Source organism: Adiantum capillus-veneris, chromosome 14 (assembly GCF_014529385.1).
Source record: "Adiantum capillus-veneris isolate H3 chromosome 14, ASM1452938v2, whole genome shotgun sequence".
Classification (NCBI taxonomy): domain Eukaryota; kingdom Viridiplantae; phylum Streptophyta; class Polypodiopsida; order Polypodiales; family Pteridaceae; genus Adiantum; species Adiantum capillus-veneris.
In genome coordinates this window covers 159,456,368-159,472,620 of record NC_140944.1, presented here as the reverse complement: position 1 = coordinate 159,472,620, position 16,253 = coordinate 159,456,368, and the positions used below count along the sequence as shown (strand labels likewise).

General features: G+C 43.4%; 1 protein-coding gene across 1 annotated transcript; it reads right to left on the bottom strand.

Moving 5' to 3' along the window:
- Window positions 1–620: 620 nt before the first annotated feature.
- Window positions 621–953, bottom strand: LOC147443464 (uncharacterized). Its single transcript, XM_086529875.1, has one exon. It carries the CDS (start codon window positions 951–953, stop codon window positions 621–623), a length of 333 nt encoding a protein of 110 aa, XP_086386001.1.
- Window positions 954–16,253: the final 15,300 nt, after the last annotated feature.

The window sequence follows — 16,253 nt, the reverse complement described above, 5'->3', positions numbered from 1 at the left end:
AAACGGATGAAGAACCCCCATGGGTTCGCGTCCAAATACAAACTTATGAGGCTCACATGTCTACTGGGGGTAAGACAGTCCCTAAAAGTGGCTTAGGACGGTAGAGCATTCACATTCATAGACAGTCACAATAGCCAACGTTGATTATCAGAGTTCCTGGTAAGAAAACTTTATTTCATAGCAAGCTTTATTCCAAAAATTTCACCTGGTTACTTGCCATCACCTGATGAACACATCTACTACAACACTACCAATATGTTTTAAAGAGGCCGGCCTTTCAACTCCATGAGAGTGGTTATGGAAGAGAGATACGACCTTTCATAGAACTGGCGACAATACTGGACAACAAAACTAACGCATACAAATGTGATGAGCACCCCTCAAGCAAAATACAACTGCGCATCAGAGTACGCCCTTTTCCATCACCCATCACCGTGTGAAGCACAACCAATCATCCACTTGCTTCGGAGGTACAGCAAGTGTGCACCTCTCTCAGAATGCCCTCCTAGAATTCAAGCCTCGAGTCTCCAGTTTTTAATTTTGCATTAGATTGAATAGGTTCAGTTGGCTAGAGCTCTGGGGAAACCATGACAAGAGACCTCTTCTACCAATAGCTGAGACTAAGAGATGCTGGAGTGCAAGCGTGCCACAACACTCCCTATTAGGCTGAGATTATTGGGGATGTCACCTACATCCTCACTTTGTTCTGATGTAAAATTTCCCTCATCAACTCCACAAGATAAAGCAATATTTGAAGTTGTTTCCTTCGCCTGCATCATTCCGTTGGCTGCCAAAATTGATGATTGTACCACGCTTGATGCTATATTTTTTGCAATGCTTCCTGTATTTGCATTATGCTCAGATAGCGGGATTGATTTGACAACTATACCAATACCTGGAACCCCAACAATGGCTAGCCCTCTATCTCTATTGCCACCAGTTGTCTCCCCCATGGGTCATATAAAGGCGTCTGTGTTTTATCCACTCCTGCTGGTCTGAGCCTCAACCAATGCTTCCCATGGCATCTCATATCTACATAAGAGACAAGTGTGATGTATATCAAGCCATGTCAAAATACAGCTAGCATGGTAAGCATGCCTGCACAACATCTCTGACAGTTTTCATCAATTACAAAACACAAAAAGCAAGCAAACAAAATGATAAGAGTCAAATTAGAACACATCACAATCCAAGGTTTCAACAAACAACCCTTACAGATTAATCAATGAGACACTTGTAGACCACTCTCAAAGAAAGAATGTTGCACCATTTGCACAGACAATTGATGCAACACAGACAGGGGACTACCCCAAACTAGTATATCTCACAAACTCTTCCCTTGAAAATTCAAGTCAACCATACGAAAAGACATACCACCATAACCCACATACGAGAAGATCTATGCAATATCAGCACCTCTAATCTCTTGAAATACCCTCTTGAAACAACCTTCCAACCAACTCCAAGTCCTTGGAGTACAAAACGCAATCTGACACAGGTACACATCCCTTCTTCCTATTCTATCTGCAACTACTCCCGTGTCAGTCCCATCATCTAACCGCCTACACACTGGACCAATGACTATATCATGAGAATTTATTGGCGCAAGTTCCCGCAAATTCGGGTCAATGGCCATGTTACCAATGAAAAAGCGCTTCCATTCCGCCGAAGGTGTGGCAAACCAATGTATGGCAAATAGCCTCGAGTCACCTGGGGGGGGCCTCTCTCCATGTAGGATGGCGAGCTCAACACCGAACTCTATCACACTCACAACGCCCCCAACTTGCTTGCCCAACTTGTAATGCAAGGGACGTTCAAATGCATGGAGCACAGAATTGGATGGATAGAATGCAGGCATCTGGCAAAATTCACTCCCCTTGCCAAGCGGGCGAATGCCAACAATTTCAAAGAGCTTCAATGATGAAGTATGAGTCCCATGAAATGTATTGACATGCCCGAGACCTTGCTCTTATTTTGGATCATACAACCTGCCACACCATTGCTCCACTTTTCTAAAAAAGAGAATAGACCTGTTTCTGATTTTTTGCCTCCTATCGTGATCATCTCGAGGAGGTGTATCCACCTTAAATGTCTTCTCCTTCATCAACAAAAAATGTCGAACACCTCCCTCATCTCCATCGCCAGCTCCTTGTGCAGCGCCACTTCTGCCACCACCTATAGAGTCCCGAACACCACTACCTACCTCGCCATCATCACCACTGGCGGTGATGGGGGATTTTCAAAAGCCAAGCTCCCATACCCCTCTTCTCTCGTCCCCACCCCATGAAAACCCCCTCTTAGGAAGGGAGTGATAAAAGGCATTGGAAAAAAGTAAGAAAAAATAAAGTATGATTATGTAAATATATGAGAAAGGTAAAATTGGCCACCTCATGCTTGCAGGGCAGCCCATCCCCACCTTGCCTCCTTTTTCTTCACTGTTGTCCCGCCGTGTGTCCCTTTTCCTCTTCTCCACTCAAAAGGTCAACCCCCTCTCTATTCCCCTTGTCCTTTCTCCTTTCTCTCTCCCCTTAAGCTACCCCACCTCTCACCAATAATGCATTCTCACTCACCAATAATGCACCCTAACTCACATGCAACTTATGTTATCTTCCAAAATAGTATACCCCACCCCCCCTTTCCCTCTCTTATCATATTCCATGACCCAAATATCCCCCCCTCTCTCTAAAGGGCGCCATGTCTCTTGTCTTGTAGCTAAATAACCTCCCCCACACTCACACACACTCAGTTTCACTAAAAAAGGTGCCCACAGACCCATCCCACCCGGTGGTTACCTGATTTTTCTTCTGTCCACACACATCTGCACACAGATTCACCTCTGAACACACTCCCCTCTCTCTCCTCTTGTAATTACTTTATTCTCCATATCACCTCTCACTTTTTTTCATCAACCCATCTCTCTCTCTTAGTCTCTCTCTCATGAGACTGCTGTTCTGGTACATATACACACAGCCAGACAAGTGGAGCCCACAGTCACATGGCCTATGTAGATAATAATTTCTTTTTTCTAAATTCTAGAATTCCTCCCTCGTCCCCTATATAAAGAGGGGTCACCATCACACTAAGGACACACACAACATCACCAAAGAACACACTATGCACTGTGTGTGCCTAGTCCACACACACACACCCACACCATCACCATCACCGCAATCACTATGCTCTCGTCTTGAGCATGACCTCTACACCCCTTGGGCTATTGAAGATGAAGGGAAACTAAATGAAGGATAATGGCCGTAACCCTCGTGCGATTCTTCTCCATCAACTCCCACCCTATCCACCATGTGCTCTACCACTCTCTCCCTTCTCATTCCCCTACCCTATGCTCCCCATTTCATCGCCTTATTCTCTAAATAAAGCTTGAGGTTTTGTGAGTATGTTTTCTTGCAATGTTTTGCCCATGTGAGGTGTGCGGAATCGCCACCTAGTCTTGTGTTGGAGTGAGCTTGTGTATGTGTGAAGGGTGTGCGGATTCGCCATCCTTTTGTGGTACCTAAATACTAAGCCGCTATAACCCCTCCCTCACTCTCTCTCTCTCTCACTCTCTCTCACTTGATCTCATTCCCTTTCCTCTTCATCATTACTCCCAAGCATCCATCTCTCTTGGATGAAAAATTTGTTATGGTGGTGTGTTGTTTGCATCCTAGCCGCTGAAGCTAGGTGGTGCCCCTTGTTTGCTTTACCAAGACATGCCGAGGCGCGCCATTCGGTCCCCGGTGTTTAGAGGACGTCGGGTTCGGTGTTCGCTTTGCTCCCGTCATTTGGTGCCCCCACTGAGGATCTTTTCATGAAACCCTTCAGTTTACAAGACTGAAACCCCTAAACTATTGTGAATGGATGAATGGCTAGCAGGATTTGCTAATTAGACGACAGAAGAAGAAGAGCTCCAAGCACAACTAGACCAACTCCGCATCTCCATCGAAGCTCGAGTGCCAGGCGTAACGGTAATCTAATTGCAGTGGAAGAGTCAACCAACACGACAAACCCAGTGGATATACATAGGCCAAGTGCTAAGAAGAAGAAGGAGAAGGTCGAAACCATGTCCGCAACCTACAACCAACCCACAAAAACAAAATGGAAGGAGCTCTACACAATAGAGAATCAACACTATTTTACTTTGAGAATCGGGTAACTCAAGCGACCGAAGAAATTATCACAGTCAGTTTTCAAGTCGCACCTGACGCTGCAGCACAGATAACGGAAGCATTGGCTCACACTCTCACTAGAGAAACTAGGGATCTACTGAGTTTGTTTCAGGAAAGAACACCACCCTCTCCCACAAGCTTGGACAGTGACTAAGCACCTCTAAGCTTCACATGAATCAGTACAACCTACCTCAAGACAGATCACACATATCAACACGTGTACGCTCAATCAAGGTAATACTGGATTTGAAGGCTCACTACCAGCACGTCATTGACACCATGCCGGGTGGGGAGCGGTTTTTGGAGGTTCTGGCATCAGATCAACCATTTGTCTTACCTTTGGTACAAGGCAATGTACCGTTTGAAGTTTTAATCTATGTCCTAGTATAAGAGGGTATACACACCTCCTTGTAAAGAAGAAAAAAACTTTTGCAAGCTAAGCAGTGTGTCTTTCTAGCTCTCTCTCAGTAATCATGGCAAGTGTAGCATTTCCAACATTTAAAGGAAAGAAGGGGGAGGATTTGGTAACAGACTTCCTAGATGACTTTGAAGTAGCATGTGTAGTGAGCAACAAAGATACGGATGAATCCCGGGTTAGAATCTTTAAGCATCTCATGAAGCTAGAAGCTAGATCATGGTACAATGCACTTCCACAAGCAACCAAGGATGACGGGGAACCCTTAAAAACCACTTTTAAGAGGCGCTTGGGGGAGGTACCACTTCAGAAAAGTTGTGGGACAAGTTGAGAGACTTGAAGCAGGAGGGTCTTTAGAATATGCCACCTATGAGTCCAAATTTGTGGATTTGTGGGAACGGTGGGTTGAGTCACTGGCAAGGGGGGAAGCCGCACCCGATTTCCTAAAAAAAGATCGGTTCACGCATGGCTTATGGCCGCTTCTCAAGGAGAAGGTGAAAGGTAGATTCCCGGCTACGTACGAGTTAGCCGTTGAGATTGCTTGCCTTAAAGACAAGAAGCTGCGAATGAAAGCCAAAGAAATCGAGTCAACAGAATCAAGAACATCGCGTCGACCAGCAACTACGACAACCACCATTCCACCACCACCACCGTCTCTTGGGGTAAGAGATGACCAACAAGATATGTTGGCCCATATTACTGACCAACTGCAGAATTTGTCTGTCCACTTAATACAACAAGGGAGGAGTCAAGAAAGAGATCAAGACCCTGGAAGAGCACGACGACAAAACAGGGAGTATCACTGCTACAACTACGGAGAAGATGGTCACGGTATGTACTACTCTCCCAAATCACAACAAAACTATAATAGAGGAGGTAGGAGGAACCAATTGTCACCCCCTAGAGAAAGAACACCCCCACCCCGAGCGCCAGCCCCACCAACACAAATTCTACATCCGCCACAATCACCACTTACAATCATTCTACGCCCACCACCAATTGGTACCCACACACCAAGTATTATTGGTCTTGCAGAAGAGGTCAAGATGAGTGTAACAGAAGAAGGATCGAGTGAGAAGACTATTCAAAGAACTGAAGCAGTGGAACAAGAGGTTAAAGAATCAAAAGATGCTACCCAGGTGGGGGAGGTAAGTCAAGAAAATTGTGTTACAAATGTGAGTACATCTTTAACCTTGGATGGAATAGGCACCAAAGCGATCAATCGACAGCAGTGGGCAGTAAGGGTAAGAAGGTGTAAAGTGTTGATTAGGCCTCGTCAGAGTAAGAGGAATGCAAAAGTCATGAAAGTTACAAGAGAAGAGGAAAACCAGCCTGTTAGCAAGGCTTTGCAGAAGATGGACAACATATCAAGCAAAGGGGAGGGCTTTGAAAACGGAAGCCTGTGCACCAGCATGGACCCAGGACAGTGTAGCAAGCTAAAGGAATCTTGCATCAAGGCAGTTTCACTAGAGGACCATAACGAAGAGGTAAGTATGACTGAAGGTTTGGAGTTGGATATTTCTCCAGAGGCTTGGCAGCCGAGCAAGACTTTATTGTGTAGTGTTATAGACTTAGAGATGGGTAATGCCTCTAGTCTACTGAAGGGTGTTATAAACTTGGAGATGGGTAATGCCTCCAGTTTATGTGAAGGTGTTCAAAGTAAGTGTGATGATCAATATGTTGCCAACCTTTTAAGGATGTTCCAAACTCCTCCACAACACAGCATTGTGTTTGCATGGGATGCATCAGACCTATGGCTATGGCTAGCTGCTATAACATATAGAGAGAAGATCAGCATGGAGATAAGATCAAAAGAGCCATGGATAGACAAAAGCCTGATAGAATGCAAGAATGAAGACCTCATTCGCAATTTGGTACAATTTTTTACAAATAGTGCATCCTCTCTTTGGAGAAAGGTAAGTGAATTACGCTTGTATTTAAGCCGCAAGGTAGGTGGCTTGCTATTAGCATCAGTAAAGGAAGCTGACATTTTGAGCACACCCAAAAGAAGCATGATATGCTTGCAGTTTCTTCTAGTCATGGCAGTAAGCAGGATTCTGAAGACAACTTGAGATCACCACACCAACAAGGCGGCCATATATGGTGGATTCTTGGTACACTCTTGAGAATCATAATTTTCAGTTCTGTCTTTGCAGGAGCGAAGATGCTCATTTCCCCTCTCGCTACTGGTGGTTACAAATTTGGTCCAATTTGGCATGCAAATTTTATTGTTCGGACACTGCAGACAATGATCCTATTTTTCACTTGGGATCCAGGAGGACACTGGCACAAAGTTCTGGAAGCCATGGGCTTCCCCTTTAATCAACCGACCTATTCCAAGGAACAAGCTATTACCCGGACCTGTTACAGATTCATGAATATCCCAGAAATCTCGCCAATGGCCAAATGGAATGGCTAGTTCAGAGGGAAACTCGATATCGGATCCTACAGCTAAGCGGAAGAAGAAACAGATGAGCTAGAGGCATGAATGCCTCTAGCCAAAAGGGGAGGGCTAATGATGGGGGCTTTTCACAAGCCAAGATCCCATACCCCTCTTCTCTCTCGTCCCCAGCCCATGAAAACCCCCCTCTTAGGGAGGGAGTGATAAAAGACATTGGAAAAAAGTAAGAAAAAATAAAGTATGATTATGTAATATATGAGAAAGGTAAAATTGGCCCCACCTTGCCTCCTTTTTCTTCACTGTTGCCCCGCCGTGTGTCCCTTTTCCTCTCCTCCACTCAAAAGGTCAACCCCCTCTCTCTTCACCTTGTCCTTTATCCTTTCTCTCTCCCCTCAAGCTACCCCACCTCTCACCAATAATGCATTCTAACTCACCAATAATGCACCCTAACTCACATGCAACTTATGCTATCTTCCAAAATAGTATACCCACCCCCCCTTTCTCTCTCCTATAATATCCCATGACCCAAATACCCCCCTCTCTCTCTAAAGGGCGCCATGTCTCTTGTCTTGTAGCTAAATAACCTCCCCAACACTCACACACACTCAGTTTCACTAAAAAAGGTTCCCACAGACCCATCCCCACCCGGTGGTTACGTGATTTTTCTTGTGTCCACACACATCTCACACAGATTCACCTCTGAACACACTCTCCTCTCTCCCCTCTTCTAATTACTTTATTCTCCATGTCACCTCTCACTTTTTTTTCATCAACCCATCTCTCTCTCTTAGTCTCTCTCTCATGAGACTGCTGTTCTGGCACATATACACATAGCCAGACAAGTGGGGCCCACAGTCACATGGCCTATGTCGATAATAATTTCTTTATTTCTAAATTCTAGAATTCCTCCCCCCTCCTCCCCTATATAAAGAGGGCACCATCACACTAAGGACACACACAACATCACCAAAGAACACACTATGCACTGTGTGTGCCTAGTGCACACACACACACCCACACCATCACCATCACCGCAATCACTATGCTCGTCTTGAGCATGACCTCTACACCCTTGGGCTATTGAAGATGAAGGGAAACTAAATGAAGGATGATGGCCGTAACCCTCGTGCGAGTCATTGCCATCAACTCCCACCTATCCACCATGTGCTCTACCACTCTCTCCCTTCTCATTCCCCTACCCTATGATCCCCATTTCATCGCCTTATTCTCTAAATAAAGATTGAGGTTTTGTGAGTATGTTTTATTGCAATGTTTTGCCCATGTGAGGTGTGCGGAATCGCCACCTAGTCTTGTGTTTGGAATGAGCTTGTGTATGTGTGAAGGGTGGGCGGATTCGCTATCCTTTTGTGGTGCCTAAGTACTGATAGCCATTTTTCGGCTCTCCATAATTGCCATACTAAGTTACTCCACCCTACCAAATTCACCCAAACGCTATGGCTATCCCTAACATTTCACTGTACATAGGCGTGTGTGAGTTAGGGGGCTTTTCCCATATCTTCTTAAAAACCCTCAGCTAGCTAGTCACTGGGCTAGGTGAGCCAAAAAAAATAAAAAAAATAAAAAAATAAAAGTATATTATGGCCTCTTTGTGTGTAAATATTTCATTGTATATATGGCCTAAATATAGGGATTTTTTATAATATTTTTGGTATTTTATTTAATATTTCTACTTAGGTGCGTGTTTTATTAAACCTATGTACACCTTCTTTCATCCTCTTACACCATAATTATATTTTTGCCAATATGTACATACTCTAACCTCATATTTTTCCTTTATACAAATCACTCCCCACATTTTCACACTCACCCTCGTGAAAACAAAAAATTGATTTCTACTCATTGGTTACTTTTATTATATTATTTACTTGCATACCTTTTCCTCTTTCACCCAAAATAATTCAAGGAGGGACCATATCATATGATTCCAATATCTTTCCATATCCATAACTCCTCCATATTTTTATTATTATTTTTACTCATTATTCTAACACCATGTGCTCATTGAGCTAAAGTCCATGAATAGTCCATACACTAGTCCCACCATGTATATATTTCTTATTTCACAATAATCCTGCTCCATGCATGGGTCAAAGGCAACTTGAATGCTTTGTATTATAATATGACAAAGGAGGGGCTCACTCTTGGATGCATTGTACAAATTCAACAAAGGAGGGGGCCACTGAAAGACTTTTGCAGGCATAAAAAACAGGCTTTTTGGTGAGAATTTTGGCACCTATCTCCACTCCGAATTTGGAGCGGTGGTCAAAAGAGAAAATTTAGCCCACGCTCTGAATAATCACCTCAAAGTTTTTCATGATTTTTGGAGCTACCAGCGGTGAGCTATGATTTTTTGAGTGGACCCCAGTCTGCCCACTTTTCTCACAAGTAGCCCTTAGTCTTCTCTCACCCTTCCACACACCTACTCACTCTTACACATCCCCCCCTCTCCTTCCCTCACTCAAACCTGCAATTTCCATGGCTTCTCCCACCCTCTTTACCATTACCCTTCTCTCTCATCCCTATAGTTCTTTTATGAACCTCTACATACATACACCCTCTCCATATCTCTCTCTATTGCTTCTATGTTACAATTTCATTTACCTCTCCTAAAAATATCTAAAATTCAGCATCTTAACCATGATAACTTCTGCAAATTGAGGATTTTTCATCAACAAATCCTCTTTTCATCGTGGTGGTCAACCGTGGCGGCGGCGTAAAGAAGCGAAGAAGAAGAAGAAGACCAGCGGTCATTTTTTCCACAATCTACACAAGGGTGAGTTCAAGCTTCTTCAAAGCTTCACCATCTCAATGATTCTCTTTTAATTCACCCCTCTTCCTTCATCAAATCAACTCACTCTACCCATTGTAAATGTAACATTAACTTTCTAGTGATTACTAACGACTAACATATTAACACAAAATAGCATTGACCTAACCATAAAAGACACCTCACCTCAAGATATGTATAGTAACTCTCTCTCTCTCTCTCTCTCTCTCTCTCTCTCTCTCTCTCTCTCTCCTTACTTACTTTCACCTTATCTACCATCAATAATGCTCTCTTTTGAGCCCACACCCATGACTCAAGCAGACAAAGAAGGCCCGCAATGTTTTGATATTCAAAAAAATCATAATCCTGATTTGTTAGCTTGTAAATTAGGATTTCTAATAATCTTAATGAGGGGTCTCCAACCTATAAATAGACCCCTCTCCTTCTTGTAAAACAACCTCTAACATCTCACATAGCACCCCAACACTCTATGCGTGAGGAGAGACTTAGGTGTAGCAACCACTTGTGAGCTTCACTCTTGGTGTGAGAGAAGCTTTCAAGCTACACATTGCAAGTGAGAGAGCGTGAGTTTCACAAATCTCAAAACCACTATTGTATATGCTCCTTTATCATCAATAAATTGAGGTTTGGTGCATCAAAGGCGTGATTCGACGTTCAAATCTTCGTCCTTCCATTTGTGCAATACGGTTTGGTGAATTCAAGGTGACTTGTGTATTTTGAGTTTTTATCAGTTGATCTTGATTTTAGAAAGTGTTTTAGTGTGTTTTTCATTGCCAGTTTTGTGTCCATTGTAAGAGGGTATTGTGGTGAGAGGTCTCCCACACCCTAAGACAGTGTGTGTGTGTTTTGGCAATGTTTAGCAATCACTAAGCATTGAGTGAGTTTTATACAAGTTCTACAATAGCATCATAACGAACCATCTCCATTTGCAAGTCACAAATAAGGTATTACGCAAGATCCTTTTCCCTCTCTCTTCCCTTTGCTCTAGCTCTCTCTGGTCCAGTTTGTGTGTGTCTTGGTGTGAGGTTGTTTGTGTGTGTTGTGTGGTGCATCTTCTTGGTTGTGCCAAAATCTCTCTTGCGTCCTAGTTCGCATACCATAACTAGGTGGTGCCCCTATCTTGTTTGGGTTTGTGGCTGTGGGTTTGTTGTTGTGTTGTGCTTGTGGTTGCCCCAGCCCCAATTGAGCAGCACGGGAGCCTTGAGGGGTGTTTAGAGGTCGCCTCTCTTGTTGCCCGCCCCGGACCGCCTCAATTTTGGTGCCCCCATGGAGGAACGGCTTGTGTATAGAATCAACCTTTAGCATAATCAATTAGCTTGCATGAATCACGAGAATTTGTATGATCCCTTCATTCCCATTGCAAGGCAAAAGGTACACATAATTGTTAGTACCAAGTTGCAATTTCAACGTGTCATTCGTAGAATTTTAGGTCCTCTTAGGTTGGCCGAGATAAACACTTCAGTAATCCTTTTATTTTGCCTCTCATTAGGTACGACCTTAGTTTGGACGTCTATATTTTTGTTTTGTTTTAAGCATTAGGTCATGCATAGACCATGGATAATGGTCCAGGAATAGAGGTTTTCCCCTTCCATTTCACTCCACACATTAGAATAAACATTGCAAACAATTAGTAGGAAATCCATTTTCAACAACGTATGGTGTTCATGTTTGGTGCCCAAGAGTAGGAGAAATTCTCGCATCACCAAACCTGTCATCCTACCTCTTATTGATTATCATAGGTCGTTTGATGTGAATATCTTTATTTTGTTGTATAATAGATTGCAAGCTAGAAAACATTATTGTGTAAATCTTTTTAAGAAAGAAAAACAAAAACGGTGTCACTTTGAAATCAATTCAATGGAAAGCCAACGCCAAATTTCTGGGTATCCTCTTTTCTTTGGAGAGCCTGGAGAGGATGCAGAATTATTTTTAGCAAATTTCAAGATGTCTTGCCGTATCAAGAGGATAGTAACCGATCAAGAACATGTAGAAATGTTTGAGGTGGTCCTTAGGAAAGATGCTAGTACTTGGTTTGACTCTTTGCCTGAGGAAGTTAAGGGGAATTTACACAGAAGTTTTGAATCGTTTTAAGAGATACTTCTTTGATCCCCAAAACACTCAAAAACTATGGCAAGACATTGTTTCTCATAAGCAAAAAGACTTAGATGACTACTACTTGTACAAGCAAGAGTTTCTACGTCTTTGGGCTCTATGGATACGAAATGTTGCTAACCCTGGTGATGGTGCAGAATTTTTAAAGAAGGAGAGGTTCATAGCCGGACTCTTTCCTGACCTTAAGGTAAAAGTTGAGGCGGGTGCACCTGCTACTTTTGATGCAGCTGAAACTAGGGCTGCTGAGAAATATAGGAAACTCAAGTGCTTAAGGGGAGAGGTTCCAATAGAAGGTCTTAGACCCAAAGGTAAGTCACAAGCATCAACATCGAGGGAGCTTCCTGAGTTAACGGTGGAAGTAATTGAGAAGTTAAACGAATCTTTAAGCAGCCTGTCAATTCACCTTGCACAAGCCGTAGGTCCAATGGGACAAGCAAAGAAGTCTGAAGAGCGAGACCCACGACCTAGGAGAGTCTTGCAATGTTGGAATTGCGGAGAGTCTGGACTTGGGATGTATTATTGTCCTTGGTCCCATGGAGAGCCAGGGAGACCTAACTTGAATTACCCAGTGATGAATGCAGGAGAAGGATCTGGTCAACAACCAAGGCTTCTACAAAGGCCAAATGGACCAAGACCACCTCCACAAGGGGTAGAAGGAGTTCCACCTTTGCCAGATCCAAATGTGCATGTGGTAGAGGTGACAAATTCAAATGAGGTTGACATGGAAGCCAATGGCATTAAGCGTGGCCGACGAAAAGGTAAAGAGAAAGAAGGAGTCACAGCACAAATTGACCATGGACAAGGCAAGAAGGCAAAGGAAACCAAGGAAACCAAGACTCGACGTCGTTATCAACTCAAGACTTCCCTCTTGGACATGGTATGGCTCCATACAACTTGTTGGAAGACATTTGAGAGGTAAGGGTCCTGATATTTCATGGCTCAATTTCTTGTTATGGTCCACAAGTTATGAGGATTTAACAAGGCAGTTAGCACTAGGAGAAAGGTAAAAGAGAGTGTGCCTGTTGTAAAATTGCACAAGCTGAAATGAATGAGGACATTACACCGGTGCTAGACTGTTACATCAAAGGAAGATTGGTTAGGAAAGGTCTAGTGGATGGGGGTGCACAAATTTGCATCATGACAGAGGGACTCATGCAAAGACCAGGCATGCACATCCAGGTGACACCTGAAATCAAAGTCAAGATGGCAAACAATAGCAAGGCTAGGTGTGTAGGCATTTGTAAAAATGTCTTTGTAGAGGCCTTTGGCATTAAGAAAGCGGTGGATTTTTATGTTATGTCGACCAAGGGAAGTGGTTATCCATTTATCCTAGGAAGACCATGGCTAATGAAAATGCGAGCTTTGCAGGATTGGAGAGTGGGAAATTAATTTGCAGGAATGACAATCATAAGGAGGTTGTCTTTGACATGAAGGAGCAACGCCAAGAGGAGCTCCATGAAGAATCATCTCGAAGTGAGACGGAAGAAGATTGGACTGAATACACTTCAGAAGAAGAAGTAGCGGCAGCATTACTGAAGAGGAGTCCTCCATTGAAGTCATGGGGGTAAGGTTTAAGCCAAGCAACCAAGAGACCTCCTGTCAAGGCTTGGAGGAGGTAGGTCCTAAAGAGAACGAAGGTGTTCAAGATGAAGGATGTTGGAAGGTATGCTATCAACAACACTTACAAAGGATGAAAGAGAGGAGTTCAAATGTGTGCTAAGGAAGTTTCCTAGGCTTTTTGCTAAAGACTACACCGATGTGCGTGGAGTGAGTAGATGCTGTTCAACACAAAATTGAGTTGAAGCCAGAGGCCACACCTAAGGCTCAGAAAGCTACGAAGGCTAGGAGTCATCAAGGAGCAGGCTTTACTCAAGGAGGTAAGAAAGCTTCTAGCATGAGGGTTCATTTATCTAGTGGAGATTCAGAGTGGGGTCTCTCCTGTTGTTGTCAACTCCTAAGAAGAACGGCAAGTGGAGGGTGTGTGTGGATTACCGTCCCCTCAATGAGGCAACAAAGAGAGATCACTTTCCCCTCCCATTCCAGGATGAGATACTAAATGTGGTAGCTGGTCATGAGAAGTACACTGTGTGCGATGGTTACTCAGGTTACTTTCAAATAGGGATTGCACTGGAGGATCAATTGAAAACAACCTTTATCACTCCTTGGGGTTGTTATGCTTTTAGAGTCATGCCATTTGGTCTGACAAATGCTCCTGCAACATTCCAACGTTTCATGAATTGGTGTTTCAAGCATTCTTTGGAAAGTCAATTAGGGTGTTCATTGATGATTTCTGTATTTATAAGCTCAAAATCATTGCATCTACAAAGGGTAGAAGAGGTTTAAAGAAGCTCTACGACATGGGAGGTCAACTCAACCCCGACAAGTGCCATATAGTGAGGATGAAGTAGTCTTGCTTGTCATAAAGTTTCTTACAAAGGCATTGAAGTGGATCCTTCGAAGGCAAAGGCTCTTATTGAGCTACCATCACCCAAGAGTCTTAAGGAGGTCATCTCATTCATTCAAAATTTGAAGTGAAGTATATGTCACGCTTCATTCACTTAGCCTCGGAGTTGCTTCATCCTTTGCAAAAGTTGACACAACAAGTAGAATTTGCATGGTCTGATGAGCTTGAAGAGTATTTTTGTAAAATTAAAGTCATTTTGTCAGAGCTACCAATACTCATGCCTCCTTGTTGGGAGTACACATTCTTTGTTAGCTCTAGTGTTGGAAGGGAAGCAATTGGTGCTGTGTTGCTACAACAAGATCCCCACAGTACAAGGATGCGACCCATCTACTTTGCTAGTAGGGTCATGAATGCTTTGGAGAGAGACTACACAGAAGCAGAACTCATGATGCTTTTCTCTCATGTTTGCGGTGAGAATGTTTAGATCCTACCTACTACCAAAACCTTTTGTAATTCTCACTGCAGAGAAATTTGTTTCCTTGGGTGTCATCTCAAATGAATCTTAGTACTAGGGATCTCAAAGTCGATTATGGAGTTGCAAGAGTTCCAATACTCTTTCAAGGTAGAAGATAGTGTGCGTGCACAATTGGCAGGGATTCTCACTTATAGGGTACATGAAAAGGAGATTAAGGTGCCTGAAGTAAAGACCCTACCATTACCACCACCAAAAAGTATCCTAATGCTTTTACCTTGTTCTTTGATGGAGCTTTTCGTCGAGCCACAGGAAAAGCAGGGGGAGGGCTAGTGTTGCTCAACCCAAGTGGAGAGGTGGGTCATGAAAGAGAAGTTCAATCTACCAGGTTCAACTAGCAACAATGAAGCAGAATACGACACACTACTTCATGGTTTGAAGATGTGCATTGGCCAAGGGATAAAACGTCTCATGGTAAAAGGAAGATGCACTTCTCATTGTTAAACAGATTTAGGCATTTGGGCATGCAAGAATGAAAGCTTAAGGACAAAAGTTCATGCCATTCGTAGGCTATTTAATCAATTTGAGGAGGTGCAACTATATCATATTCCTAGGAAAACAGAATGAAGATGCCGATTTACTTGCACAGCAAGTAGTTACACTGTGTTGAGAAAGAAGTGCAGGTCATCATGGTGGCAGCAACTGTCAAGCAACCGAGAGATACAGGGATTGGAGTCATTGACTCCATTATTAGCTACATTTTGGAGGGGAGAGTTTCCACAAGACTTCACGAAGGCTCAGAAGAGGAGACTCATGAAGAAGGCAAGCGCATATCTCTTCCTAGAAGGCTCCCTCTATCAAAAAGGGAAGGATCAAGTGTGCAGAAGAGTACCAACTATCGAGGAAATTCCAGCCATTCTAAAAGGTTTGCATGAAGAGGCATGTGGTGGTCATTTTTCCCAAGAATCAACTGTGAAGAAGATTTTGCTTGCGGGTATGTTTGGCCAAAAGCTTGCATGTGGATGTTCAACATTGGTGTAAAAGCTGTCACAATTGTCAGATAAATGGAAATAGAAGGTTGGTGCATGGCCCGAGGCAAATAGTGCTTGCAAATGGACCATTTGAAAAGTGGGGCATTGATGCTATGGGTCCTCTGCCTAGGACAAAAAATGGTAAACTCTACATTCTAGTGGCTGTCGACTATATGACTAGGTGGGTGGAAGCTCAAAGTGTGGGCAAGAGTTAATGAGAGGACAGTTAGCAAGTTTGTGTACACTCACATTTGTTGCAGATTTGGCACACCTTTGGAGATTGTTTCTGATAATGGTCCAGGGTTTAGGAAGGGCTTGCTCACAGAAGTTGTGAAGAGCTTCACATTCTACACCGTCATAGCACACCATACTACCCACAGTCAAATGGTTTGGGTGAAGAAGGCTAATGGTGTCATTGCAGGAATCATTAGAAAGATGGTGCAAAC